This window comes from Podarcis muralis, chromosome 2, assembly GCF_964188315.1.
Source record: "Podarcis muralis chromosome 2, rPodMur119.hap1.1, whole genome shotgun sequence".
Classification (NCBI taxonomy): domain Eukaryota; kingdom Metazoa; phylum Chordata; class Lepidosauria; order Squamata; family Lacertidae; genus Podarcis; species Podarcis muralis.
The window spans coordinates 21026552-21053187 of record NC_135656.1 but is presented as its reverse complement, the minus strand read 5'-3'; the positions used below and the strand labels follow the sequence as shown (position 1 = coordinate 21053187).

Sequence of the window (26636 nt, the reverse complement as noted above, 5' to 3'; positions counted from 1 at the left end):
TTCTCTCCCATTCTTTTAAGTCTAACCCTTAGAAAATAACATTTTTAAAAAATACTGAAGCTTGAAGTGCTGCTTCTGCTAATGAATTTTGAACAATAGTTTCAAAGTTTGTTTTACCAGAATGCAATAACTGCAGTGCTGGAACTGCAAGCTGTTTCAAATGCAGGGCAAAGTCTACCTGAAACTTTACAGAGTATCTCGATAGCTTTTTGTTGACCCCTTGTTCTGCAGTTCACTTTAAGCAACATGAATTGCATTCAGGTTAAAAAAACAACAACTATTGAAGAATGCATTTACAGACCACAATATGTCTGCCAGACTAATAAATCAAACTCTTGTATGTTTGCTTTTTCAGAATCTGAAAAACAGCAATATGAACTGCTGTGCTTGTGCTTCTTGACAGAAGGTGATGCTAAGAGGAAAAATCTACAGTGATCAACAGGTTGTCCAAGAAGGTTTTTGACAACTCGTCTGTTGCCTTGGAAGCTGGAGGATTGCTGTCCCCAAGCAGATATTTGCCATTTCCTGCCTTGATGCAAAGCAGCACTTGAATTAAACCTGCCACTCTCTGTTCCTTGAGGAAACAGATTCTTATTGCTGTGTAATTGAACACTAAATACAGGGAACCTATTATGTCTAAGAGGCAAAACCAAAAAGGTAAGATTTACGATACTAGACGGGCATATATAGTAAGGAGTGTTGTGTTACAGGCAAATGTCAAGTATGAATTTTTGTTCCTGCCATTTTAGTCCACAGTAGAAGATAATTGCTCTAGATCGGCTATTCTCAAGTTGCCTCCCTAGTAAGAAAACACTCAAGGTCTTCCAAAATGTGAAATGAATCCTAATGATGTGTTCCTTCACATCCCTTCCCTTCTTGACCCAAAGGAAGACAGCCCAACAGCCTTTTGGCTTCCTGGTGTTGGAAATCAAGCAAACAAGGAGCATGAGAAAACAGGGTCGCTTCATGGTTCTCTGTACTTAACAGTGAGCAAGGTGTAATGAGGCAAATGGTCTCCTATGGCAATGGGTTGATATTCTGCCCCTTGACCCATTTGATAGAGACACACATTTCTGATCTGTCGAGGAAAAGCTGGTGTCTTTTCTAGGATCTGCCTCTACCTTCCCAGGGAGTCTTATGTGCCTCTGAGAACCACTGGTACAAGGATCATACGTCTTTTTCAAATCTGGTGTCGTTTGTGGCAGCTTATGTGTGCTGGTCCCGTGGGTTACCCGAGAGTTGAGGTCCCAGTCCGGTCCGTGGTCGAAGGTGCACCGTGGAGGCAGTATGTAGTAGCTGAAGCTGGATGCAGGGCAGGGAGTCAGGAACAGGTATGCAAGCAGAGAGCCAGGGCGGGTCAGGAGCTCTGGCAGAAAAGCAGGACAGGGTTCAGGCAGGAACTAGCAACCAACAATGTTGCTCCTGCAACTTGGGACTGGGGCTGGCCGGCTTTTATCTGCCCCGAGGCATAGGGTGGCACCGATCCTCTGGTGACTTGACTTGCCTCTCCTGGCCTGGAGGCGAGCACTCCTCCTGCGGGAACTTAATTCCCTACGCCTCTCTGCCCTGAGCCTCTGCAGCTCAGGAGAGGCTGGAGGGTTACCGGACCCAGAGGCAACCTCAGCTTCCTCTGACGGGGCTGAGAGTGGAGCACCTGCAGGCACCTCAGGAGCCAGAGCAGGCTCAGCTGATGCCTGCACCTGAGGATCCAGCACAGGTGAGGACCCTTCAGGCTCATGCTCCAACCCCGGCTCAGCTGGTTCTGGAGGCAGGGAATCCTGTGCAGGCTGGGATCCCTCAGGTTCAGCATCCGAGTCCGAATCCCAGGCCATCACATTATGTCACAGAGGATTAACAATTTGTGTGAAGGAGAATTTCACATTGTTTAATTTGCAAAGTCTTGAGTACTTGAATATAAGGGACTTGTTAAATGGGTCTCTTAGGGCAGAACTAGATGTGGCTCCTCCTGAAAATGGTAGCTGCCTCCCAACTAGCGCCCCACTCCTCACAGTAACATCCAGCAAAACTTAACTGTGTTCTGATGTCACAACGTTGTACATTTCCCTGAATACCCCTAGCAGCAGCAAATAATATAAAGTAGCAAAACACATCATTACATGATATTGGGAGACAGGTAAGTTTTACTACATGTTATAAAGGAGAGAGTTAACATACACCTTGGGTTTCTGTCAACAGCTGTAGATTTCTTGCCAGTTCTTTCTGGCTTGGGATTGTGGTTTTCCTGTATGCGTCAGGTTTTATTTATTAAAAGCTTTGTATGCCACAGTTTGATCTAAAAGATCTGGGATAGCTAACAGTCCAATAGCAATAAAACTAATAATACAAAGTAACAGAGCAAATATTTTAAAATGGACAGTGCACAACAGGAAACAACTAATTGAATTCAGCAGCAGGAAACAGTGGAAACAGAAAACAAAAGTGCTAAACTTTGAATTCTAAGGTTCTCTTAAGAAAAGCACTGCCTTTGGCATGAATATCAGCAGAAAAGGATGGAAAGCTCTTCTGCTGGAGAGTAGCGCAGATACAGTGCCACTGTCAAGAAGGCTTTGTCCTTGGTAGCTCTCCATCATAACCATTCACAATTTCAGATGGCCCTGCAGCAGGCATTCTGAGAAAGACATCAGCCATTATTAAGATGCCAGTAAGGTAAAGGTAAGGGTACCCCTGCCCATACGGGCCAGTCTTGACAGACTCTAGGGTTGTGCACTCATCTCACTCTATAGGCTGGGAGCCAGCACTGTCCGCAGACACTTCCGGGTCACGTGGCCAGCGTGACAAGCTGCATCTGGCGAGCCAGCGCAGCACACGGAACGCCGTTTACCTTCCCGCTAGTAAGCGGTCCCTATTTATCAACTTGCACCCGGGGGTGCTTTCGAACTGCTAGGTTGGCAGGCGCTGGGACCGAGCGACAGGAGCGCACCCCGCCGCGGGGATTCGAACCACCGACCTTTCGATCAGCAAGTCCTAGGCGCTGAGGCTTTAACCCACAGTGCCACCCACGTCCCTAAGATGCCAGTAGGCTCCCCTGAAACAACATGACTTGGAACTTGTGCCTTTATTTGTAACTTAGCCCTTTGGGGCTGACCTCTTCCATGACAGTTTCTTCATGGAAGACTACACTGATGTACATGCCTTGTAGTCTTTTTCACCATTGAACACAACTTGTGAGCAACATGGCACACCTTTGACATGGCTAGTTCTGAATTTAAACCTTAATTCTGCTAGTGTTGATCCACAACCCATTTTCAAGTTCCTGATCTTTATTGGTTGACTTCATTTTTTATGATTGCTTGGATTATTAAGAAAAAGTTGCTGACAAAAGAACTCTCCTGCATTTGCAGCAAGCCTAGTGTGCAGCACAATGAGGCCTGCCTGTTGCTGTAACCCCACCACAAACACAAGACCCAAACTGGAGAAATTCTTACAACCTCATGCAGTATTTACGTTCTATACACACTGTTACCATAAACAATGGAATACTGGTAAAAGTCTGTTTCAGCACCAGGTATTTTTCAAGTTCATATAAAGCCAGTTTCTAGTTGCTTATTTGTTAGAATCCAGCTTGAGTTGTTGCCGAGCATGAATCCCCAACTTTAGTGTAATTCAAATTGCTTGCAAATTGATATTTCACTCTTCAGTATCTCACTGTATAACACACCTAACCAATTCCAGTTTAAATATCTCCTAATAGGTTCTTATGGCAATCTCAGACTGTGAGAACACTTTCCCTTTCACTTCACCAGCCCAAGAAATGAGTAAGCACAGCTTCAAACTTCTCAGTTTATATCACTCCCCTAACAAGACAATACCAGTTTTTAAATAACTATTATTTCAGTTGAAAACATGCTGCATTCAGCTGACTATTCTCATTATAAATCAAACTTCACATTTAAGCAACTAGGTGTTAATGTCTGCAATGCAAAAACCCAAAACACTCCAAGTTGAGAAAGTAGAATGGTAGTGGGGTCTTTCTTTTCTCTTTTTTAAAAAAGATGTGTGTACTTCAGGTGTATGAATGTGTTCCTAAAATGTTAATGGAGCCTCAAGCATTTTGTTCTAACCTTGCTCTTGTGTTCACCGATCAGTAATTCTTCAAGCTCTACTTGTTTGCCCTACATACACATTATCTGACATGTAGTCTCTTGAAATAAAAAAAAATCTATCTGGGATCAGTTTGTTTGTTTTTAACTGTAAGGATTGTGCACAAGAACACTTTCCACACTTAATACTGCCCACTTGCAATAGAGGGTATCAACTATATTGGAATGAGCTATTTTGTCTTTTATATTAAATAATTGGTGGTGTAAGAGGCAAATCCTGGACTATCTCTTACCAGTTGCCAGTGTTTCACACACTGCACTCTATGGAAAAAGGCATTCTATTCTATTCCATTGACTATATATATATATATATATATATATTTGTGAACCAACTTTTTATCTTGAAGCAGTTCACTTCTATGATACATCTTTGCTCTGTATTTTGCTCTTCTGATAACAGCCTGAGGATAACCTCTTTACATACTACACTGATGTTACAAATCTGAACAAGTACAATTTTAGTCTTAGAAACTGTGCAGATGGTAAATCGCTTCTGAAATGAACTGAATGATTCTATAATGTAAAATAGTATTCTGATCAATAGGTTTGCTGTAGTTAATTTGTCTATTCCACTTAAAAGTTATTATATGGTATTTCTTGTCTTCCTGTGTGATTTTGTGAACCTCGTGTGAGGATCAACTGTATCCATAGGAAAAAAGTCATCCACTGCACAATCTAGATAAGCAATAATGTAAATATATATATATATATATATATATATATATATATATATAACAAATATATAGGGATTTCTTTCTTGGAAATGACTTAGTTTGAACCAAGTGCTCCATATACAAGTTAGAAATATTAAAAGCAACTGGACTCCCCATAATAACTTCTTGGTAATAAAGTTTCTCCCAGGTCTTTGGCTAATTAAGCAATCTGTAACCTTTACAACCGGGGGGGGGGGGTATTGTTTTGTTTGCTACTATGTTAGGTATTTTTGTGTTTTTATGTTGTGAACTGCCCTGTGATCCTCAGAAGAAGGGAAGTATGAAAATTTAAAAATAACATGAATGAATGAGTCTTGCTGCTGTGCCGTAATGCCAGTATATCTGAGAACCCCTCACCAAAGTAGCTGAATATGGTCTCTGTATGCCAAACTTCTAGAACAGAGATTACATAATTGACTGGACATTCCTTATTCCAGCTGCTAAATTGTTATGAGAATTACTACTCGCACTGTGGAAAAAGAGTTCTCCCCCCCCCCGGAAAAAAATTCCTAGAGCAGACACTTTGTTCCAGACTACGTTATGTTCCACGGTATAAATGCTTAATTACAGTTGCGTTAATAGTCTGTGCTGTAATGTCTGGAAACAAGAGGCATGGAAGGAAGGGTTATACTTTTATCATAGTCTTGGGTTACTAGCTTACTGGAATTATTTGTATTTTTTGAATTGCATCTGTTTACCCAGACAAAAAGCTTGTGGGAAAGTAAGACCAATGCTGTTAAGCTACATAATCAATTATCAGTGATGTGATATATATATATATATATATATATATATATATATATATATATATATGAGAGTAAGGAAGGTGGGTGGGACAAGACACTGTATTCTAGCTATATTGTTGTTGTTAAATTCTGGTAGCTTTCACCCTTGTCTAGTCTAGTGGATTATTGAAGTCTCTGCAAAGGCAAGAATGGGAAACCCCCGATGACACACTTTCTGGCACCAGAGCTGGAAAATTGTTCTTGTTAAAAAAGGCATTGGTGTTATACAGCCATAAACTCTGCTCAGGACAGTCCAACTTTCAAAGTAAGGCGTGCCACCTTTACAAGAGTTTGAGCAGCTTGGTGCCTGGGATTTTTTTCCAGGCTTGTCAGCAGCACTGTGAAGACCAGTCTTCTTCAGATGTACCTGACATACGGGCATTGCCTTACACAGGAGAACCTGGACTCATTCTTTCTCCCCTTCTTGCCACTTAAAAGTACTGATGAGAATGTTTCATTCTGCGTCCTCCTTTTCTTACAGTAAAGGGGAAAAGATGCCGTATTTTTTGCTCTATAAGACGCACCAGACCACAAAACGCACCTAGTTTTTGGAGGAGGAAAACAAGAAAAAAAAATATTCTGAATCTCAGAAGCCAGAACAACAAGAGGGATCACTGCGCAGTGAAAGTAGCGATCCCTCTTGCTGTTCTGGCTTCTGGAATAGCTGCGCAGCCTGCATTCACTCCATAAGACGCACACACATTTCCCCTTACTTTTTAGGAGGGAAAAAGTGAGTCTTATAGAGCAAAAAATACGGTACATCTTTGTATCTGAAGCAATGGTATTATGTATAGGGCTATGCAGTGCATTTTTTCTTTAAAAAAATGTTTAGGAGTGCTACTCTCATTTTGACTCAAGAAAATCATTTAATTGTTCAAATAGGGAAAAATAAATACAGTAAATGGACAAAAGTGCAAATATTCGCAAAATGTTTAGGGGCATGTGTACCCCTGCATACCCCTAGGGGGGAAAAGCACTGGGGCTATTTCTGCATGAACCAATTTAGCTTAGCTAGTGTGGATCAGCGAAGATTCAGGCTTGCTTCAAACATTGCACACTTTCCAAACAGCGACCACTGTCATGTAGTGCATATAATTTTGCCCACCTTTATTTTATTATTGCAATTTCTCAAGCCTTTATTTCACCATCTGTATATGAACTGGGAAGCTGCAGTAAGGAAAACACATGTGGCAGTGACAATAAATCCTGTATAATCTTTGCCCAGGCATAAAACAGCTGAGAACTGTATCTCTGTGTAGTGTTTAGTAGTTGAAACATCTGGTTTCTTTTTCCTTTCTCATTGCACAAGAACTAAATATTTTTAAATGAAGTCATAAAAGCAGTGATTTAACTGCCAGTTTTCAGTGGAAAAGAAGCCTAGTGTAATATTGTGGAAAATAATATTGCATCTTCACTGAAGAGATACAAAGGAAATCCATTTTTCTGGACCTAGTTGGTGAAAACCTGACATTACAGAACTCCTCAAGCTACAGCTCTTAAAATTTAGCTAAGTTGTATTTGGAGTAAACCCTTTGAAATCAATAGATTTACTAAAATCAGTCCACTTGATTTTAGTGGATCTATGCTGAGTATGACTTAGTAGTTCAGAGCAGTCTTCCCCAGCTGTTCTCTCATTCCCGCCACCCTCACAGGCATGCTTGGTAGGCACATGGGAAAGAGACTTTTCAGTGGCTGCTCCCAGACTTTGGAAATCCCTCCCTAGAGAAACTATACTGGCTCCCTCCTTGTTGCCCTTCTGCCAGCAAGGTAGGCTTCCTTGTTCCAACAGGCTTATGGGAGTTCACTGCTTTTTATGAAAGCTCTGATGCTGTGCTATTTTTATTGTAATTATTGGTATGGTTTTAATAGATTTTATGTATGTAGTTTTAATTCTGTTGATGTTCAATTGTTTTTTCTATGTTTTTAGCAGTTCTTATTTTTACCTGTAAGTCTCCTTGAGTCCTATCAGGCAGGCAGGCAGGCATACACCCACCTACCCCTGGTGCCCTCCAGATGTTTTGGACTTAAATTCCCATCAGCTCTAGCCAGGAAGCCTATAATGGCTGGATCTGGAGGGAGTTATAGTACAAATAATCTGGAGGTAACTAAGTTGGAGAAGGCTGGTTTAGGGTTTTGTCTAGATATGGGCAATACATTGGGTCTGTCTCTCTCAAAAAAATTCAAGTATATTTAGTTGCATCTTCTGCCTCTAATGTCTGAAACGTGGGTGTTCATCTACCTCTTCAATAAAATGAATAAGATACTGTAATATTTTGTGGTAAAACCTAAAATAACTGGTTCAGAGGAGTTGGGAACAAATCCAATTAAAATTATGTTAAATAAGACCTTCAATAAGTAGTCTTCAGGTTACTTTGCTGTTCCACCCCAAAATTGATCCCACTGCTTTCAGACTGAGATCAGTTGTAAGTGAGGTTGCTTGGCTTACAAAATTCGAGCAGCTGACTTTTCAAATAGGAATTCTCTGGATTTTGTGCTAGTCCCACTAGCGCAAAGGGAATTCCACCCTCTCATGCCCTCAGGTGCCCCCGAGGACCCCCCATCAGCTCAGGGGGACTGGGAGAACCCCCAGAACAGCACACAGGAGGAGGAGAGGGGAGATTGTTCCGTCTGGCAAGCTTGAAATGCTTGCACTGACGGAATGATCATTTTAGCGTGATGTTGAATTCTGTGTCTTTTTGGGGGAACTTAATTGGAATCTGATAAGCCACTATTGAAAGAGGGGCTCAAAACCTGTCATAGCATTAGATTACAGTATATTGGATAGCTTTCTGGGCTTGGATAGGAAAAACCTTGGCTCAGATCCTATCTCAGCCCTAACGCCTGCTTGATAGCATAGTTCGCAAGTCACTGTCTCTTAGCCCTAAGTATCTTAGCCTATCTGCAGAGGGTATAAGAATAGAAATAACTAATGTAAGCTGTGCTGACTTCATTGGTGAAAGAGCAAGATATAAATCCACAAGGCTCTGTCACCAGTAGAGGGCCTGGCAGCTGCGCAGAAAAGCTACTGATCCCTCTGTCCAATTTGAGTCCTTTGTTGGTTAACTTGTTCAAAACAGAGTTCACATGGTGAACTCTTGATTGGCCAAAGCAAAAGAGAGACTTCTGTACTTTTAACTAAAGATTACTATATATCTGCTTCTTGAAAAACAAGATGTGCTTAATAGATTAAAAGCCAGAAATCAAACAGCCTGTGAGAAATAGTGCTCATACTTTCTGTTGCATTTCCAACTGTTGGAACAGTAGACACCGAGTCAGATTGAACAGGTGTGGGTAGAAAAGCGCCTGGAGCTTACATTTAAAAAGTATTAATTTAGTTTCCATCTGTACAGATGATCTGCAAGAGTACAGATGATCTCTGTGGGGACTGAACCCCAGAAAGTAGTTGATCTATTTAACATCTTAATCTGGAAAGTGGCTTTACAGGAGGTACTTTTATCAAGGGAGGGCATTCCACAGGGAGGGCGCCACTACCGAGAAGACCCTCTGTCTGGTTCCCTGTAGCTTCATTTCTCACAGGGAGGGAACCAGCAGAAGACCCTCTGAGGGAGGACTTCAGTGTTTGGGCTGATCAAAATATCCTCTTCAGTTCTTTATAAATCCTTTGATTGTTATTCACCATGTACTTTAAAGAAGTTATTAAAGAACCACTCTAAGCATGTTTACTATCTTGTCAAAATGTGTCTTACCTGATTGCATCCCATCATTTTACCAGCAGTAGCTAACATGTGTTAAACTCCTTTCTGGTACTTCTGGCTTAGTTACCCTTGATTTTGAATTCCCAGTTTGAAAGAATGAGCAAGTTACAAAAGTAAACAACTGCAAGGATCACAATAATGGGCACATACGGTTGTAACTACACCACTTAAAATAGTGATAAAATTATGGTCTCAATCTACTGATCCTCTGTACATAAAACACTTGGGCTTGCAGTTGGATTTTCTGTTACCTCTCAGCAACAACTCCCATAGTGTGCATCAGGAGTCCCACTTGCACACAAATTTCAAAAGCAGGCTTGTTCTCCCAGGGAAGCTGCTGTTGAAAGATCAGCGTTTTTTTTAATGTAGATGTATCTACAGCAGTGTTTCCCAACCGGTGTTCCGCGGCACACTACTGTGCCGCGAGACTTTGCCTGGTGTGCCGCGGGAAAAATTGGCGGGGGGGGGGAATAAAGGGGAAAAAATTTATTCCCCCACCGCCAGGGCTGGGGCGGGGGAAGCCCGAGCTTCCCCCTCCCCCAGAACGGGACCCAGAGCCATGCCGAAGCTGCGCGCAGCTTTGGCATCGCTCTGGGAGCTTGCGGGGCTGGGGGAGGAGGAAGCCCTCCGCCAGCCTCCAAACCATGTCGGGAGACAGCGGGATGGCGCGCTGCGCCTCTCCCGCTGTCCCCCGAGTTTGCAGGGCTGGCGATGGGGAGGAGCAGGCTTCTCCCCCCGCCAGCCTTCCAGCCAAGTCGGGGGACAGCGGGATGGCGCGCTGCGCCTCTCCCGCTGTCCCCCGAGTTTGCGGGGCTGGCGACGGGAAGGAGCAGGCTTCTCCCCCCGCCAGCCTTCCAGCCAAGTCGGGGGGCAGCGGGAAGGGCGAGCTGCGCCTCTCCCGCTGTCCCCCGAGTTTGCGGGGCTGGCGACGGGGAGGAGCAGGCTTCTCCCCCCCGCCAGCCTTCCAGCCAAGTCGGGGGACAGCGGGATGGCGCGCTGCGCCTCTCCCGCTGTCCCCCGAGTTTGCGGGGCTGGCGACGGGAAGGAGCAGGCTTCTCCCCCCGCCAGCCTTCCAGCCAAGTCGGGGGGCAGCGGCAAGGGCGCGCTGCGTTTCTCCGCTGTCCCGGACGGCTTTCAAAAGCCTGCCTTCAAAAGCCGTCCGGGACAGCGTAGAAACGCGCTGCCTTTCTCCGCTCTCCCGGGAAGGCAGGCAGGGGGGAGCAAAGGCTTTCGCCCCCGCCCGCCTTCAGAAGAGGTCCAGGACCTCTTCTGAAGGCGGGCGGGGGGCGAAAATCTTTGTCCCCCCTGCCTGCCTTCCCAGGGGCTTTTAAATCGCCCTGGACAGCGGAGAAGTCCTCCGCTGTCCCGGGCGATTTTAAAATGCCGCCCGCCAGCATTTTAAGATTGCCCCGGACAGCGGAGAAGTCCTCCGCTGTCCCGGGTTTTTTTAAAATGCTGGGGGTGGGAAGAAAAGCCCTTGTCCCCCCCCCCCAGCCTTCAGAAGAGGTCGGGGGACAGACTGCGGGGAGAAATCAGGGTGGGAGTCACGACCGTGAGGCAGGGCTGCCAAGTGTGGCAGAAGAGGACACGGCCGTCGCACCTGTCCTTAGGTAGGAGCTTCTTCCGTGTCGACCTGCTGCCCTAAAGTCTTGGGTTTTTTCTTGGCTTTTTGGCGGTTGGCACAGAAGGAAGGCAAGGGGGAGGGGAAAAAATGGAAACTTACACTTTCGTGCGTCCCTCCCGGCGTGACGCTGCGCGCTGACGTCACGGGGCTGTAATGGTGGTGTGCCTCGATATTTTTTTCATGAAACAAGTGTGCCTTTGCCCAAAAAAGGTTGGGAAACACTGATCTACAGCTTGTATATTCTGTTTCCATCATTTATCTCCTGGTTTCCTAAATTAAGCTCATAATTTTATCACTACTTAAAGTTGTGTAGCTACAACTGTATCAGTGTGATCTTTGCGGTTACAAACTCACTTTGGTTGTTAAACAGAATTTGGAAGACATTTTGGCTTTTGGGCCCTTACCTATTAATTCTCCATTTCTTTTCTTGTTGTACCCCTGCTCCCCTATCTTCCTATGTACATGAGACACTATGTCTATGGGAAGGGTGTATCTTTAATTTTGTTTATACAGCTGCTAGAAAGGAACGTTACTGGGGGGTTTTCAATCAAAGTAATTGTCAAAATTGAAAGCTCCTATATTTCCCATTCAGTATTTAGAGCAAACCCTGACTTTTTAATTATTTGCAATAGGAACCAACCTTTTCGAAATGCAGCTCGGGAACCATGTTATTCCACCATCACCATTGATGTTCAGACATTGTGAAAATGTTGTGTTTTTTTCTAAGTACCCAAGGAAAGTTTCGCCTCATAATTCTTGCACCCTAACGTAATACTTCTCTTCTAGCAGAATATATATATGTGCATTTGAATTATGGTTTCTTTTAGCTCAGATGCATGATTTTTCTGTGGCTTATTACAGAATGATTCTAACTAATGCCAGTGCGGAAGACATTAGTCATAAATTTAATGTCTTCCCATTATAACTAGTTATAATTTCCATGGAAAAGCACTGGTAGGCATTTGAGCAATGCTCCTTGATGGTAACAGTACAAGTAAATATTTTTAAGATTCGTTCTGCTAATTCACCATTGTCAGAAGTATTAGCAATAGAGGCTGTAAATTTCAGAAACTGAAATGCCAATATCCCTGCATGACCCAGCTGTTTCTTTTGAGCTGATAGTAGAGAAGCAGATGATGTCCTAACCTTTGGACAGCTCAAAGTGAATTTGCAAGCTACTTCGTGCATCTCAAAGTGAATGAGTACACTATGGTTGAGTGTATCATGCGTGACCATGTATTACCGGGGGCGGCAGATTCTTCTTGAGAGGCATTTACTCACACTTACATTGTAGTGAGCAACAGCTGGTCTCGGCTTCTTATGACATCTATGAAAAAATAGTTGCTCCTATGTATAATGGTATACGTTGTGGGTGCTTGTGATGTTTCCACTTACTTCTTAGCATGTGAAATGGTTCTTGAGAGTTGGAGTTGATTAAAAGACATACTATTTCTTATATGTTACAGGTAACTGCGTTTGTGGACTTGTGGTACAAAATTGATAGATATCAATAGATTAGCTACATTAGGGGATTTAGAAAAAATTATTTTAATATAACTATTAATTGCTATAGAGACCTGTTTTTCTTAATCCACTGCATGTGTTGTCGTTTCTTTTTTAGAATTATAAATTAGCATTCTACCTCCTCCCTAGTTACTTAAAAGATGGAATAATCTTTGTTTGTCAAATATTGACATTATTACTAGTTTACAAATTTCCCAAATTGAAGATGATTACTGGTTTTTTAATGCAATTTTTAATTTATCTAATGCTGTATTTTCAGATAAGACTAGATTGGCTGAACTTAAGAAGGTGCTTGAATTTCTTGCTGTTGCTTCTTCAGTGCAGCTGGGAATGACTTGAGAGGACAGTTTCTCTCCTGTAATTTAAAAATTACCCTAATGGTCTATTTTGTTAAGTTTTCACTTATAAAAGCAGCAAGATTTCACCGTGCTCTTGGGTTTAAATTACTAGGTGTGACTTGCTGTTGCCTGTAAATTGGAGGGCAGCTGCTCTTAAATAGAATTGGAAGGTAATAACAGGATAAGTAATTAGAGGTGCCCTAAAAGTATTTCCTGGCATCTCCAGGAAAGCAAAGAGTGTTTTATTCACCCAGTCAACTTGCTCTGTATTATTGGAAGTGTTATCTTGGAAGCTAAGTGCCACTTAATGCTAAGCGTGACAGATGTGTTTCAAGTATGCACTGTCTGTGTTAGTGTGTGATGGACACCTTAACATTTGAAGGTATTTAAACACACAGGACCATGCAACAGACATGAGCTTTGGAGCCATGGTTGACTGTGTCTACATGTACAGATGTGAATATCCACCTCACAATGCTACATCTCTTTTTGCATGTCCATAGAGCAGTCTTTTATACAGACTGTAAAGTTGCCCTTATAGTGCAGTTAGAAATGTTTTCAAAGCACCTTTTATGTTTGGCTCTGCTCAACTAATTCTGGTGATTGTAAGATTTATCCCAACGCAGTGCTTCTCAAAGTAGAAAGCTGGCCTTTACGGTAGAAGATCACTAGGTCTGTGATTGCCAAGTATGAAGGAAAATGAAAGTTCAGTTTGCCCACCATCCTGGCCGCTTTAACCAGGACAATGCTAGAACTGTAAGATTTTCCTCATCTGTACCAATTCAGGCAGCAGATGGTGATCATGTTTGAATTTTCTCCCCCATGCCTGCTAACTCTGTAGATGGAAAACTAGGAAAGAATGTAGAACCTAGCTTCCTTCCTTACCTTTTAGGGTTTTTTATTTGTTTTATTTTATTGTGGGGAATGTGGCTGCGGCCTGAAGTTACACAGTATAGAGAAAGGGCTCATTATAAACTGGCCAACAGCCTTGCAGTAAAAAGGGTCACTGTGACAATTTGAGAACTGCAGTGCCAGCATTGCACAGAATTTCCTCATACTATATCCTGTTTTTTTGTATAGCTAAGCCATCAAAGAGATCTATTGAAAATACACACAGCTTCGTGCAATAGTGAATTCACTAGGGGCAGGAACGTGTCTGCTTTTTGCTTGTAAAATTCTGTAGAGCATTGTCAGCCGTGATATAACTGAACACGATAATAATCTGTTCACCCCCCCTTAATCTCCTAATAAACACCTGTCTGTGCTTGAAGTGCAGCTCCAATGACAAGTAGAAATCCCAATGAATAATTTACAGAAGTATGTTAGTTTTGCAGTACTGCCAAATGTGCATAATTTTCTTGTTGAAGATGTCATGTTTCATCGTTTTCTAGAAGCTGCTGTTCACAATGTGGTGGATTATGCTGCATTGATAGACTTGTGCTGTTGATACCATAATGAGAGGTTTTCAAGTATAAACATCTGATGAGTGGATCACCTTTTTAACAAGGAAAAGAAATTCAGAAACAAAAAGTTTTTGATGTGCTCAGAGATATTTTAGGAAAGCCTTTGGTGCTGATATGTAGAGCTAAGTTATTGTGCAGGTTAGTTGCAAGTTCTCCTTGGTCTATTTTCGTTCCTTACTGGCATATTCTTTGTAAAACAGCAGGGTCTTAACCCTCCTGCGTTTTCTGCCTTCAGGAGGAGGGTGGTTGTTCCTCACCTGTCTCCTCCACAATGTTCTCCCCTCTTTCACTTGGACTTGGCTATGCTCATGCACGCCAGTGCTCATCACTCATATAGCTTGCTATATGCAAGCACATGGTCTGCTCTTGGTCAAAAAACAAAACAAAACTGCTACATTCAATCTCATCACAGCACTAGGCTGAAAGGAGAAGTTTCTTCTTTGCTCAGCCTAGCACTGTGATGGGGAGGAGAGTTATCTTTTCTACTGTTCAGAGAGAGTGATACCCCCCCCCCCCGGCCACCATCTTAGTTTGATGCTTCCCAGTGCGATGGTGGGGAGGAGGTCATTTAAAGCAGCTTGGCCGGCCTGATTCACTGCTTTGCCACCCGTCTTCTAGACAAGGGCAGCAAGGGAGAAGAGATGGGGTCATTAAAGTGTGCAGGAGTGGTAAAGTTGGAGGAAGGTTATTTGTTAAAAACTTACTGCCTTGTAAGAGAAAGTATGGCAAGGCTCTGAAGTGCTTTAGTGCCAAGGAGTTGTGTCACATGTGGAAGTGGATGAGTTACTAGAGTGGAGGCTCATCACATTGTCTGAAATGTGGGGAAACGTAGTGATTTGGTAGCAGAACACTAGTTTAAAGTGAGGAAACCAGGCTAAACCAGGTGACGCTATAAGTCATATATCAGCCTCATTTGCATATAAAGCTGGAAAGCAGCCTTACTTACAGTAAGTGAGCATAGGACCAGGGACACTGAACTTTTCCTCTTCCCATGCCTTACCTCTCCCCATGCCCGTTGAACTACTTTTCCCTTTTCCTGAATCACTTCCAAGGAAGTGTTCAGCATCCCTCTCCTCTCCATTCATTCTAAAAGAAGATCAGGCTAACCTCCTATTTCGTAGGTGAGTGGAGTGAATATATGGAAAGAAATATTGTGCATGCCGGCATCGCATCTAGTTTGACCCTTGTGACCTGTACTTTGGGGAGTTGCATGGAAAGGTCAGTATAAACTGTCACTGATAACGGGCTTATTATGTAACTTCCACTACTGACGTGGCAGGTGGATGGCATATCGTCTGTGACTGTATCCATGGTCGTGCTTACAGAAGCATGGATTACAATATGCATGCTTAAGATGTTTCTAAATCAGGATATGTTGGGGTTCACTGATTATGAAGCCCATTTTCTGTCATACTAAATTAGAAGTGAATAGCTTGCCTTTCCACTAGGTATATCTTCTTGTTGGCATTGTTTTGAGAGAAGGTGCAGGGTTGGGTTTAACTTTAGTAGAGAACTTGGCAAACTGGTTGGATCTTTACAATGTTGGACAGTTGCTATTGAGCATCGTGTGTGTGTGTGTGTGTGTGTGTGTGTGTGTGTAAAATCACTCTCTCCCTATATGCACACAATGCTATTAACACTTGGTTATCTTTCAAGGTGTGGGCACTGAAACTACAGAAGTTTCCCCAAGAAAGTTAGGGCCAAATAATGGATAATGCTATAGTCTGCGAGGTGTTTCCAGGATTGCAGCTGTTTAACAAACTAGTTTTGGTGTGGTATGAAAAAGAGTGGTTTAGAACAATAGCCTTGAATAAAATGACTTGTAATGGCTACATACATGCCTTAGACTCTTTGTGAAAGGAAGCTGTGAACAGTTAAGGTTTTGAGTCTATGGCAGCAATGGGCAGAGTTCACACTTTCAGGATCTGCCTCATTTTTTACTGGAATCCCAAGAGAGCCACTAACTGGAGGCATGTGCAAAAGAGATAGAATTAAAAAATTATAGGCCCAGGAATTTGGTTTAAGTCCCAGAATTGAGTGGAGCTCACAGCCCTTTTGCACACAAGTCTTTGTTCTCCCCCTCTGCCAGCTTTCTTCATTTTAGCGGCATTGGGGGGGGGGGGGTTATTGTGCTAAACAAGGTGCCAAAAATCCTGGCTGATACATTTCAAAATTCCCTCAGTTTCCAAATAGATTATGATCTACCTTCTGCCCACCCCCTGGTCTATGGAATTGATCACATCCACTCAAAAGGAAGAGCTTCAGCGTGCCATGAGCTTAAGAAAAAACAACAATCATAAAGGGCAAACCTCTTCTGCTTTCAGTGGCTTGATCATACTGTGAATGCATACTTGCTACTCAAGTTCTGGAATTGCAAGCTGCTGCTTATGAAAACAAAGACTGCTGTGTCATTGTTAGCAGGCAAGCTGAGATCTTAAGCACCTAAAGAGGAGCAGTTAACCGATAACTGTCTTGGCTGCTTTTTTCAACCATTTCTTAACAAAGGAAAGAGAATCCAGAGTCACGAAAAAGCATGTTTCATGAAAACATTCCCCAACAATAGCAGATCCTACGCACAACAACTTGCATCAAGGGTCAGTCAAACAAGAGATCGGCATATTGATTAGTTTGTGAATGGACTTTGAGAGATAGATGTTACATTTTTACTCCCTTGGAGGACTTTGAATTTTGGGCATGGAGGCAAGATACAGAAGCTAGATAAATTGTGAATGGGCAGTAAAATGGCAAGTGCAGTTCAATGTAAACAAGTGTAAAGTGATGCATGTAGAGGCCAAAAAACTTGATTTCACATATGTGTCTGAACTGGCATTGACTGACCAAGAGCAAAGCCTTGGTGTTGTGGATTGCTATGAAGCTGTTGGTCCAGTGTGTGGGAGCTGTGAAAAAGGCAAATTTTCACACTAAGGATGGTTAGGACAAGAATTGAAAAATAGAAGCACCAATGTCACAATGCCTTTCTAAAGATGATGGTGAGACCACACCAGGGGTACTGTGTACAGTTCTGGTTGCCTCGCCGCAAAAAGAATACAGTGGTACCCTGGTTCTCAAACTTAATCTGTTCCGGGAGTCTGTTCGACTCCTGAAAACCTTTTGAAAACCTAGGCATGGCTTCCGCTGGGCTGCAGGAGCTTCCTGCACTCAAGCGGAAGCTGCAGAAGGATGTTCGGCTTCCAAAAAACGTTTGCAAACCGGAACACTTACCGTATTTTTCATCCCATAGGACGCTCCGCCCCATAGGACGCACCTAGTTTTTTTTTTGGGGGGGGGGGAAATAAAGGAAATTCCCCCCCTTTATTTCCCCCCCCCAAACCAGGTCGGGGAACACCGGGATGGCGGCACTGCGCCTCCCAGCTGTCCCCCGAGCTTGTGGGGCTGGCCGATGTCTGCCCGGCGCGAGGGGCACTCTGCTTCAGGGCGCCCTGCGCGCCGGGCGGCAGGCTGCTATCCACAGTGTGGGGAGCCCTGCGGGAACTCCCGCAGGGCTCCCCACGCTGCGGATGTCTGCCTGGCACGAGGGGCGTTCTGCTTTAGGGTGTATTTGTGCGCCGGCCGGCAGGCTGCTATCCGCAGCACGGGGAGCCCTGCGGGAGTTCCTGCAGGGCTCCCCACGCTGCGGATGTCTGCCCGGCGTGAGGGGCGCTCTGCTATCCACTGAATAATTTTGTTCATTGATGCTCTCTGTGTTGTGGGCTGTAGTTCCCATAATCCCTGACCATTGGCCAGTCTAGATAGTTGTTAGGAGCTATACAGTGGTACCTCGGGTTACATACACTTCAGGTTACATACGCTTCAGGTTACAGACTCCACTAACCCAGAAATAGTGCTTCAGGTTAAGAACTTTGCTTCAGGATGAGAACAGAAATCGTGCTCCGGCGGTGCAGCACCAGCAGGAGGCCCCATTAGCTAAAGGGGTGCTTCAGGTTAAGAACAGTTTCAGGTTAAGTACAGAGCTCCAGAACGAATTAAGTACTTAACCTGAGGTACCACTGTCGTCCAAAGCATCTGTAGGGCACCATCTTGGCTACTGCATTAGGTTTGTCTTCAAACCATTCATAGCACAACCTGTGAATGAGGTTTGTTCTTGGCTTATTGCTTGTGGTTTACATGGGGGAAAACAAACCCAACCAGGGCTTAGCTCCCAACAGTACAGGTGCAATAGGACCGAAGGAGAAGTGGAATGGTTGTGATTTTCAGTCTTTGCACCACCATGCTGCATGCTCACCTTTAAACCGTGGTTGAGCTTGACCATGCTTTGAAAGTGACATGTGAACCAGCCCACTAGTTTTTGAGCGGTCTTCGAGGGCAGCCTCATTGCAGCACATTGCATTAACATTTCAGGAGTGTAAAGAACTGTAGCCACTCTCCCTCTGTTTGACATGGCTATAGCTGGCTACGGGTACTTTGTGTCTTGAATGCCACTTCAGCCGCCAATGGGAAGGTCAGATCTAAAAGCACCCTCAAAATTAACACCTGAATCTTTAGGGAAAGTGCACCCCCGTCCAAAACAGCCTGAACACCACCTCTCAGGTCAGAGAATGCCTGATCTCTCAACCACATAGGCTTTACCAGGGATTTCAGTAGTCCTGATCGTCAAGCCACTCCTCACTTACTGCTTCAGTCTTTTAGTTCTGAAAATTGTAATTGAATAACAGAAAAGGAGCACCCCTTTTGTGACGCACAACTCCTAAAAGCAGAACAAATAAATGTGTGCTGGCAGTTATGCTAGCATTAAACAGAATTAGCAGCTGGCAGATCTTGATAAATGAATTGTAAAAACTGCAGTTTGCGTACCCAGGAGGGAGCGACAACATTAAATATTGAGTAAAGGTTTGGTGCTGTGATGGATTCCTCTGTGCACATTCGGTAGCTGCGTATTATCCTCAAGATTAGTACCAAACTACAAAGGCAGCATTGAGACGGCCCCAGTTGTCTTAATTGATATCGGACTAGTTCTGTTAGAGGTTACACTTCCTTCGCTGCTGCTTTCATCCTTCTGTATTTTCCGTTTCTTTTGCCTGAGTAGGCTAACAAAGCAGAATTTCAACAACATGTCGGGGGTCTCACAAAACTGTACGGGTCAAAGCAGATCTTGCGAAAGATCGTCCTTCTGATCCGTTCAGCCTGGGCCTCCTGCTATGTTGTGCCTGTGTTGACTTCCAGTTCTGTCAAGTGTCGCGAGGTGGTTCTGTTCATGCTCTTGCTACATCAGCAGCAGTGTGCCATATGCTTACCTGGGTTGAATTCAGTGAATGTTGATGGTGTACATGTGGCTGAGAAGCAGGCATGGACTGACTGAAAATGGGAGCATCGGCTAAAGGAGAGGGTTGTGTGAATAGGCCATGAATCGTTAAGGCAATACTGTACATTGCTGCTCCTAATTTTCTGCTGCCGTTATGTTTGCTCTGAAGTAGAGCTAAGGATTCGCAAAGCTATGTTGAAGGTGTGTCTAACCCAATGATAAATCTTGAAGATAAGCTTTAGTATGCCTAGGAATATACCAGACTAAGCTTCTGACCTTCAGAACTCATCACAAGTTCTTCCCAGGCAGTCTGCTTTGGGGCTGGTCTTGCCATATTGCCAAGGCTGGCTGTTTTCAGAGTTCTGCTTCAAGGCAGTGTATACAATTGCTGCAGTGTTCAACAGGTGGAAACCCCTGTGCACTCTGCCTCTCTAGTTGGGTGTGTTTGCATACTCTTGTCACCAGGGATTGGATGAGACCTTTTAGCATAATCTTCAGCCTACTTTTTATTATCTTTCTGCGCAGCACAGTGTATATCTACAATTCGCCTGAGAGTTTATTTCCATCTTCTTGGTTCCTTTCATTCTGAATATTCTGTGTCTCTTTCCACTTCATCAGATTCATCAGGATTTATTTTTGATGTGCAGTCCAATACTGTGATGGCTCAAGGAGGTACCTTTGAAAACATGAAAGAGAAGGTAAGGAATTCCTGAACAGTTCTTGTAGCTGGGAGTTTGGCATGTTATATTGCTGCTAGATTCTTATGATCTGCGACGGACAGAAATTTGGAGTAGATAGAGACTTCTGCTGTAGGCAAAGCTGTTACCCCTTTTGATTCTTTGATTCCTGTACTACTGGTTTGGGGGGAAATGATCTCTCTGTAACTCTCCATTTCTCCCTTGCCTCCTTTCCTCTGCCATTCCTGCAAGTGACTTTAAAGCTGTGATTGAGACATGTGCATTACCAAAAAAAAGCGGGGGGAGCTAGCATTTATTTGGGGGCAGAGATGTACTGGCCAGTTGCATTTGGCAACATATTGAGTCATAATGTAAGCGTTGCAGTAATAACTGAAGCAAAAGGGACCCAGGTGGCTTCAGTGCTGCTGTGTGTTCATGTTGCTTCCAGCTATAGCGTCTGTGAGAGGTTTGCTTCCTTGGGATGGGCTTCAGAAAAACATTGCCAGAGAAAACAACACTAATGGGCTGTTCCCAGAGCAAAACTGAAACTGACATCAGCTGGAAGAAAAGAAACTTAACTAGTTTCCTGTGTTGGAAGCAAGGGGAAATGTTTGACTTGGAAGCAAGTGGTTAATATGTGACCTGCATATCTCATTTTTCTAGATCAGTGCTGTGAGAGCAATAGTCCCCAACCGCAGCAACAACGAAATTATCCTGGTGCTGCAGCACTTTGATAACTGTGTAGATCGAACGGTGCAGGCTTTCATGGAAGGTGAGTTTTTTAATAACCAGGTTCTATCTCAGATGCTGGCTGTCATCTGTGATGGGGATAAATGGTGAGTAGGGGTTATGGGCCTTGCATTGTGAATATGTGCAGTTACAAACTCTTCACTTTTGCACCTAGTTTATTTGGTGTGGGCGTTTGTGATTCTTGGTTTTGTTGGGGACCAGGCAGGTAACATTTGGGGTGTGGAATTTGGTATGGAGAAAGACTGGAAAAGAAGGAAGGGTGTAAGAGTAAAGAGTTCCACTCTGAGCATTTATTTCCTTTGCATGTTTTACATGCAAAGACAATCCACATAAAAGGGAAAATCAGTCCTCAGCTCTGTAAACTGTTGAGGGGAAAGTCTCCTGGGCAACTATTTTACAAAGATCACAAGCAAGCATGACGTCCAAATATGCATCATTGTGGCAAAATAGATATTCCTGCAACTTTCACACAAGTATACATACTTAAAACAAATATTTGGTTCATGTAGGACATATGTGTGCAAAGCCCCCAAAATACTGTTTTCTAACTTTTTAATGAAGAAGCAGCCATACATTTCTAGATTTTACTTTCAGTCAACGTGGGCTAGAAATTTGTTTCTCGGCTCAGGTTTGTGTGCTTGGATCAGTACAATTTTGCTTTAGCATCTGGGTTCTATATTGCACCATCTTGACAATATAAATTCCCACTTTTCCTGCTTCATTCTTTTGTATATGCTTATGTAGGTACACGAACATTTAAATGTTTATTACTTGAGGCTGGACAAGAGCCAGTTTGGTGGCCAGCCCAAATGTACCTCTCATTAAATGGTAATTGTCTTTAGACTACATAGGGAGAGTTTTTCTTGGCTTTTCTCAGAATGAGCAGCACATTGGTTTCATTACTGAATATGTTTTCTTTCTTTCTTTCTTTCTTTCTTTCTTTCTTTCTTTCTTTCTTTCTTTCTTTTTTTTTTTTGCATATACTCTTTCAGAATCTATTTAGAATCCACATGAAACAAAAAGGCCATATTTCGGTATAGGATTGAAACTAGAATTGTACGCACAGAGTTCTTAAACTCTTTTGTCGCTACACTACCATAAAAAAAAATCAACCAATGTGTAAATTATCTATGCAATGGCTAGAAATAATTTTTTAGTTACTTGGAAGTTAGTAGGCTGTACTTCCAGTGCCAGGAAACACCTCTGTATTAATGCAGTTTTATTGCTCCAGCACATGCATGCTGCAACACATTGCGTGGAATACTGTGATTCAGAAGGGGCACACTTGAGTTCAAATTAGATCTCTGCAGCAGCCTGTATCAGTTTTATCTAGTTCTCGCTGACATTTCTTGTGCCCAAACCAAACAGGCACTTTGTAACATACAAAGACTTTTAATATCACACAGAGAAAGAGAAAATTACTACAAGAGCATTTAGATGCCCCTTGTACGTAAATCCTCATCCCTCCTTCATTTTCCTGGCTCTAACTTCATGGTAATTCAGGCTCTTCTATATTTTTCTCTTTGGTTTTTTTGGTCAAAAACTCTCAGAAAACACCTGGGGATAAGAGGATGGTCTGCTTTCCAACCCATGGGCAGAAAAGAAATATATAATTCTTCCCTTCATGTGCTATCTGCGCCACATCAGTTACTTATGTAACTCTGGATTCTCTTTTAATATCTCGTGTTACTATCTCCTTTCTACTTCACATTCATAGCGCATAATTCATAATACATTTCTGCTTACGATTTTTCTTTTTCGAAAACAGGTAGTGCCAGTGCAGTGTTGAAAGAATGGACAGTAACTGGCAAGAAAAAGGTAAGCCTTAATTTGGTCTTGAACTGCAGTGTATTGGGTTGGTTTGGAGTCTTTCTGGAAGGACCATGGGGCTTTCTAAGCCCATCTTCTTGTACCACTCACACCAAACGGCAATGACGCAAGAAAAAGAGAATTTGTCGTAGGGCAGCACTGCGTATTTATTACTATATAATGTTGATCTGAGAAACTACTCCAGTGTCTAGTAGCTTTTGGAACAAAGTTTCAAAACCACAATTCACTTCTGCTTAGCATTATTGGTGTGTGTGTGTGTGTGTGTGTGTGTGTGTGTGTGTGTGTGTGTGTAAAATACTGCCCTATACCTGCAGGTTGGTTCACAGAATAAACAGAATATAAAACCACAAACCATTCATGAGAGACAGTATCATGTCGGAACATTTTCAGCTGGCATGCTGAAAAAAATTCCTAGTCCTGCAAAATTGTTCCTTGGCACCTGTCTATTAGGCTTCTTCCAGGTTCAGGGGTAGTTTTCTGATTTCTTGATTAAATTGTTATCCCTTTGGCCAGTGAAAATGTTACTCAGCCATGTCCCTGGCTTCTAAGATTTCACAGTGTGGTTCTCACTCGCTGTCAAGCACACCTTTTCAGTTGCAAGGGCTAAAAATGGAAAGCTGCAACTCTCAGAGCCCATGAGAGCCCAGTGACACATCCTGTGCCTTTTCTGCATTTGTACAAAATAGTGGTGTGCACACATCTGTGAGTGCAGCCAGTCCTTCAGAATAATTGATGGTTGAGAGCAGTATTTTTAATGCTTTCCTGCACTGAAGTCTTTCTCTATGCACAGTTGCCATGCATAGTACACTTGGGCCACATTAATCTCAGTCTGTCGGTTCTAATTGTTAAATAAATCCATCCCACTTTTAAGGGATCAATGCCTAGGACGTTCAGCTATAAAGTATCTAATTATCTGATGTTCAAGTAGTAAGAATGATCCTGGAAATTAAGCTTAGCGTTTTTCTTTCCTCTCCCCCTTCCACCTTGGTGGGGTGGTTGTATTAATCCCTAGAACAAAAAGAAGAAAACTAAGCCAAAGCCTCCTGCAGAATCGAGGGCCAGCCTTCCTGACCCCAGCAAGCCAGCATCCACCGAAGAAGAACAGTCTGTAGCTTCATCTGATAAGGGTGGGATCAACGGTTACCATGTCAATGGCTCGGCCAATGACACAGAGTCTGTGGACTCACTCAGCGAAGGTTTGGATGCGCTTTCCATAGATGCCAGAGAGTTGGAGGAGGGCGAGCCTGCAATGCCTGAGGTGCCTGATGGAGCAGGTTAGTTCTCTGTCAGGTTGTTGCCGAAAAGCAGCACTGCTGCTTGTGTGTGTAAAGAAATAGGAGGGCCTTGTTCTCTCCCTTCTGCTGTGCTTAAATATGTAATAATAATAAAAACAGATTAAATACCTTTTTTGCTGTTTAGCACTTTTAACAGAAAGGAGGTCAGCTAGTTCTTTGGAAATATGGTGGAAACTATTCCAGGTTCCCAGAGGAAGGATATGGCAATAGGAGCGAATTCTGCTACAGTCGTACCTTGGAAAACAAACGGAATCTGTTCCAGAAGTCAGTTCAACTTCCAAAAGGTTTGGAAGCTAAAGGACAGCTTATGATTGGCTGCAGGAAGCTCCTGCAGCCAATCAGAAGCTGCGGAAGGCACATTGGACGTTTGGCTTCCCAAAATAGTTTGCAAACCGGAAGAGTCACTTCCAGGTTTGCAGCGTTTGGGAGCCAAAACGAGAACTAAGCTGTTCAAAAACCAAGGTATGACTGTATAAGGCTGGGTATCTAAATTTTGCACTAAAGGCTCACTTAGAAGTGGCTTCATAGAGATGGATGCTAGTGTATCTTCTAGGTAGATGAGCGTTCATAGCACATTGTTCTTTCTGGCGATATGGTGCTCTGCCAAAACTATAAAGAGGTGCCTAGGGAAAATAGTTTGGGAACCCTGGCTTACATAATTGCACTGTTTTACTGTCTTATGATCTTCAGATGCATGAAGTAGGGCCTTCTTTTCCTCCCTCTTTAGTAACATTAGAAAACGGGCTAGCAGACCTCAGTCCAAAGCCTGCCACCACACGGTCTTCCCAGAATGCCCAGCCTCTCCGGGTGCAGCCTGAACTGAGAAGCTCCAGCAAGCCGCTCTCCAGGCCTGTATCCAGCAACCATTCACCTGCCCCTTCATCTCTGACGATGCTGGATGAGGTCCCTGCGTCCTCTGGAAACAAAAAGCTAGGTAGGCTGGGTGGGATCTGTGACTGCTGCATGATTCTGTTGTTCATTTTCTAGGCTTCGCTGAGCACATCATAGTTTCGCCGAGCAGATCTGGAAACAGCTACAGAGTGACTACATTTGTTCTAATTACTGGGCTGAAAAGTTTTAATGTGTGCCGCCTCTTGTCTCACCATGGGGGTAGGAATGGATAGCATTGGACTAGAATCCGAAAGACACCTAGGTCAAGCGCCTGCTCAGCCATAAACAACACTGGATGACATTGTCCCAAGTCACTCTCAGCCTGACCCTCCCTCACAGCTTCTATGAAGGTAGAAGAGGAAGAACCTGACCCACCATATATGCTGCTCCCAACTCCTTGAAGAATGGTGGTATAAGAGATGAGAGAAATAAAACTGGATATAAAATTGAAAGCTGTTAGCTATTAGTTCCATATGCTGTAAAGAGTGTATACAAAGGCATTAGAGATGTACAGTTGTACTTTGAAAGTCGAACGCCTTGGGAGTCGAATGTTTTGGCTCCCGAACGATTGAAAACCGGAAGTGAGTGTTTTGGTTTTCGAATGATTTTCGGAAGCCAAACGTCTGGCGCAGCTTCCGTGGCTTCCAGTTTGCTGCAGGAAGTTCCTGCAGCCAATCAGAAGCCATGCCTTAGCTGTCGAACGTTTTGGAAGTTGAACGGACTTCGCAAATGGATTCCGTTCGGCTTCTAAGGTACGACTGTATTCTGTTTGTCTTGTTCATGTCCAGCAGTCTTAGGAACATGTCTGCATGCTGCTCCTCAGCCCAGTATAAATTAATCATTTATATTACTGTTCTGCAGCTCTTTGGGCTAGATTCAACTAAATAATTGCACTAGCAGGAACCAGCAATATAAGTCCCACTGGTGCAAAGTGATTTTTCTCAGCTTTTTTTCCTCCATACACTGCCCTCCTCAAATCAGCTTTGGGATTAGAACAGCAAAAGAAGGAAAAATGGTTCCGTCTAGCACACAGAAATATGTGTGCTGACAGAACAATTGTAATAGCACAGCATTGAATTTTTTATGTCCATTTATTATCTTGTAAAAATGCATTAAGAAGACGTTTTCTAAACAATAAATCACCATCCTTGTCTTTCACTGTGTTTTAACACAAACACTGTGCTAGCTGCTACTTTGGTATCTTGCACCTGGTGGGTCCTGAGTTCTGATCTTCCTGTGGAAGATTGAAACTGATAGATCACCTCCTCCTTCCCCACTGCCGTGGTGGTAACTTTCCAAGCCTGCTTTAATGTCAGACTGCTGCCACCCCTGTAGTTCTTTTCCAGTTTTATGCTTGTTCTGCAAGTCCTGTGGTTGGGGAAGAAAGTGCATGCAGAATTACTGAGCAGTCTCCCAGCTCTGAGGCTTATCCCCTGGATGGTTTGAGAACATAAGTCACCAGGCGAAATGTCTCTTCCCTGTTGAATTTGAATTCCAGTTCTGCTTCCATTTGGCTGCAGAGACCTCTTGTAAGGTACAGAATGTGTTGGGTAAGCCGGGGCAGAGCGCATTAGGCAGACAGTCTGCTGAAATTGAATTTAATTAAATTGCCTAGTGGTGGGAGGATTATGAGCGCTTTAATAGGAATG

The 26636-nt window shown here is 43.4% G+C and overlaps 1 protein-coding gene across 3 annotated transcripts in view; it reads left to right on the top strand.

Moving 5' to 3' along the window:
• The window catches only part of SPATS2 (spermatogenesis associated serine rich 2), a 47708-nt gene that overhangs the window by 9174 nt on the left and 11898 nt on the right, over nucleotides 1-26636 (top strand). The window contains exons 2-8 of one of the 3 annotated variants that reach the window (XM_028711994.2): nucleotides 356-657; nucleotides 15406-15502; nucleotides 20163-20242; nucleotides 20885-20993; nucleotides 22740-22789; nucleotides 23814-24075; nucleotides 24824-25030. In XM_028711994.2, coding sequence (XP_028567827.2) covers nucleotides 20204-20242; nucleotides 20885-20993; nucleotides 22740-22789; nucleotides 23814-24075; nucleotides 24824-25030 — 667 coding nt within the window. In that variant the 5' untranslated portion in view covers nucleotides 356-657; nucleotides 15406-15502; nucleotides 20163-20203. Of the gene's footprint in view, nucleotides 1-355; nucleotides 658-3712; nucleotides 3777-15405; nucleotides 15503-20162; nucleotides 20243-20884; nucleotides 20994-22739; nucleotides 22790-23813; nucleotides 24076-24823; nucleotides 25031-26636 lie in introns of those variants that run through there. The other 2 variants (XM_028711963.2, XM_028711984.2) reach the window with 2 other exon arrangements.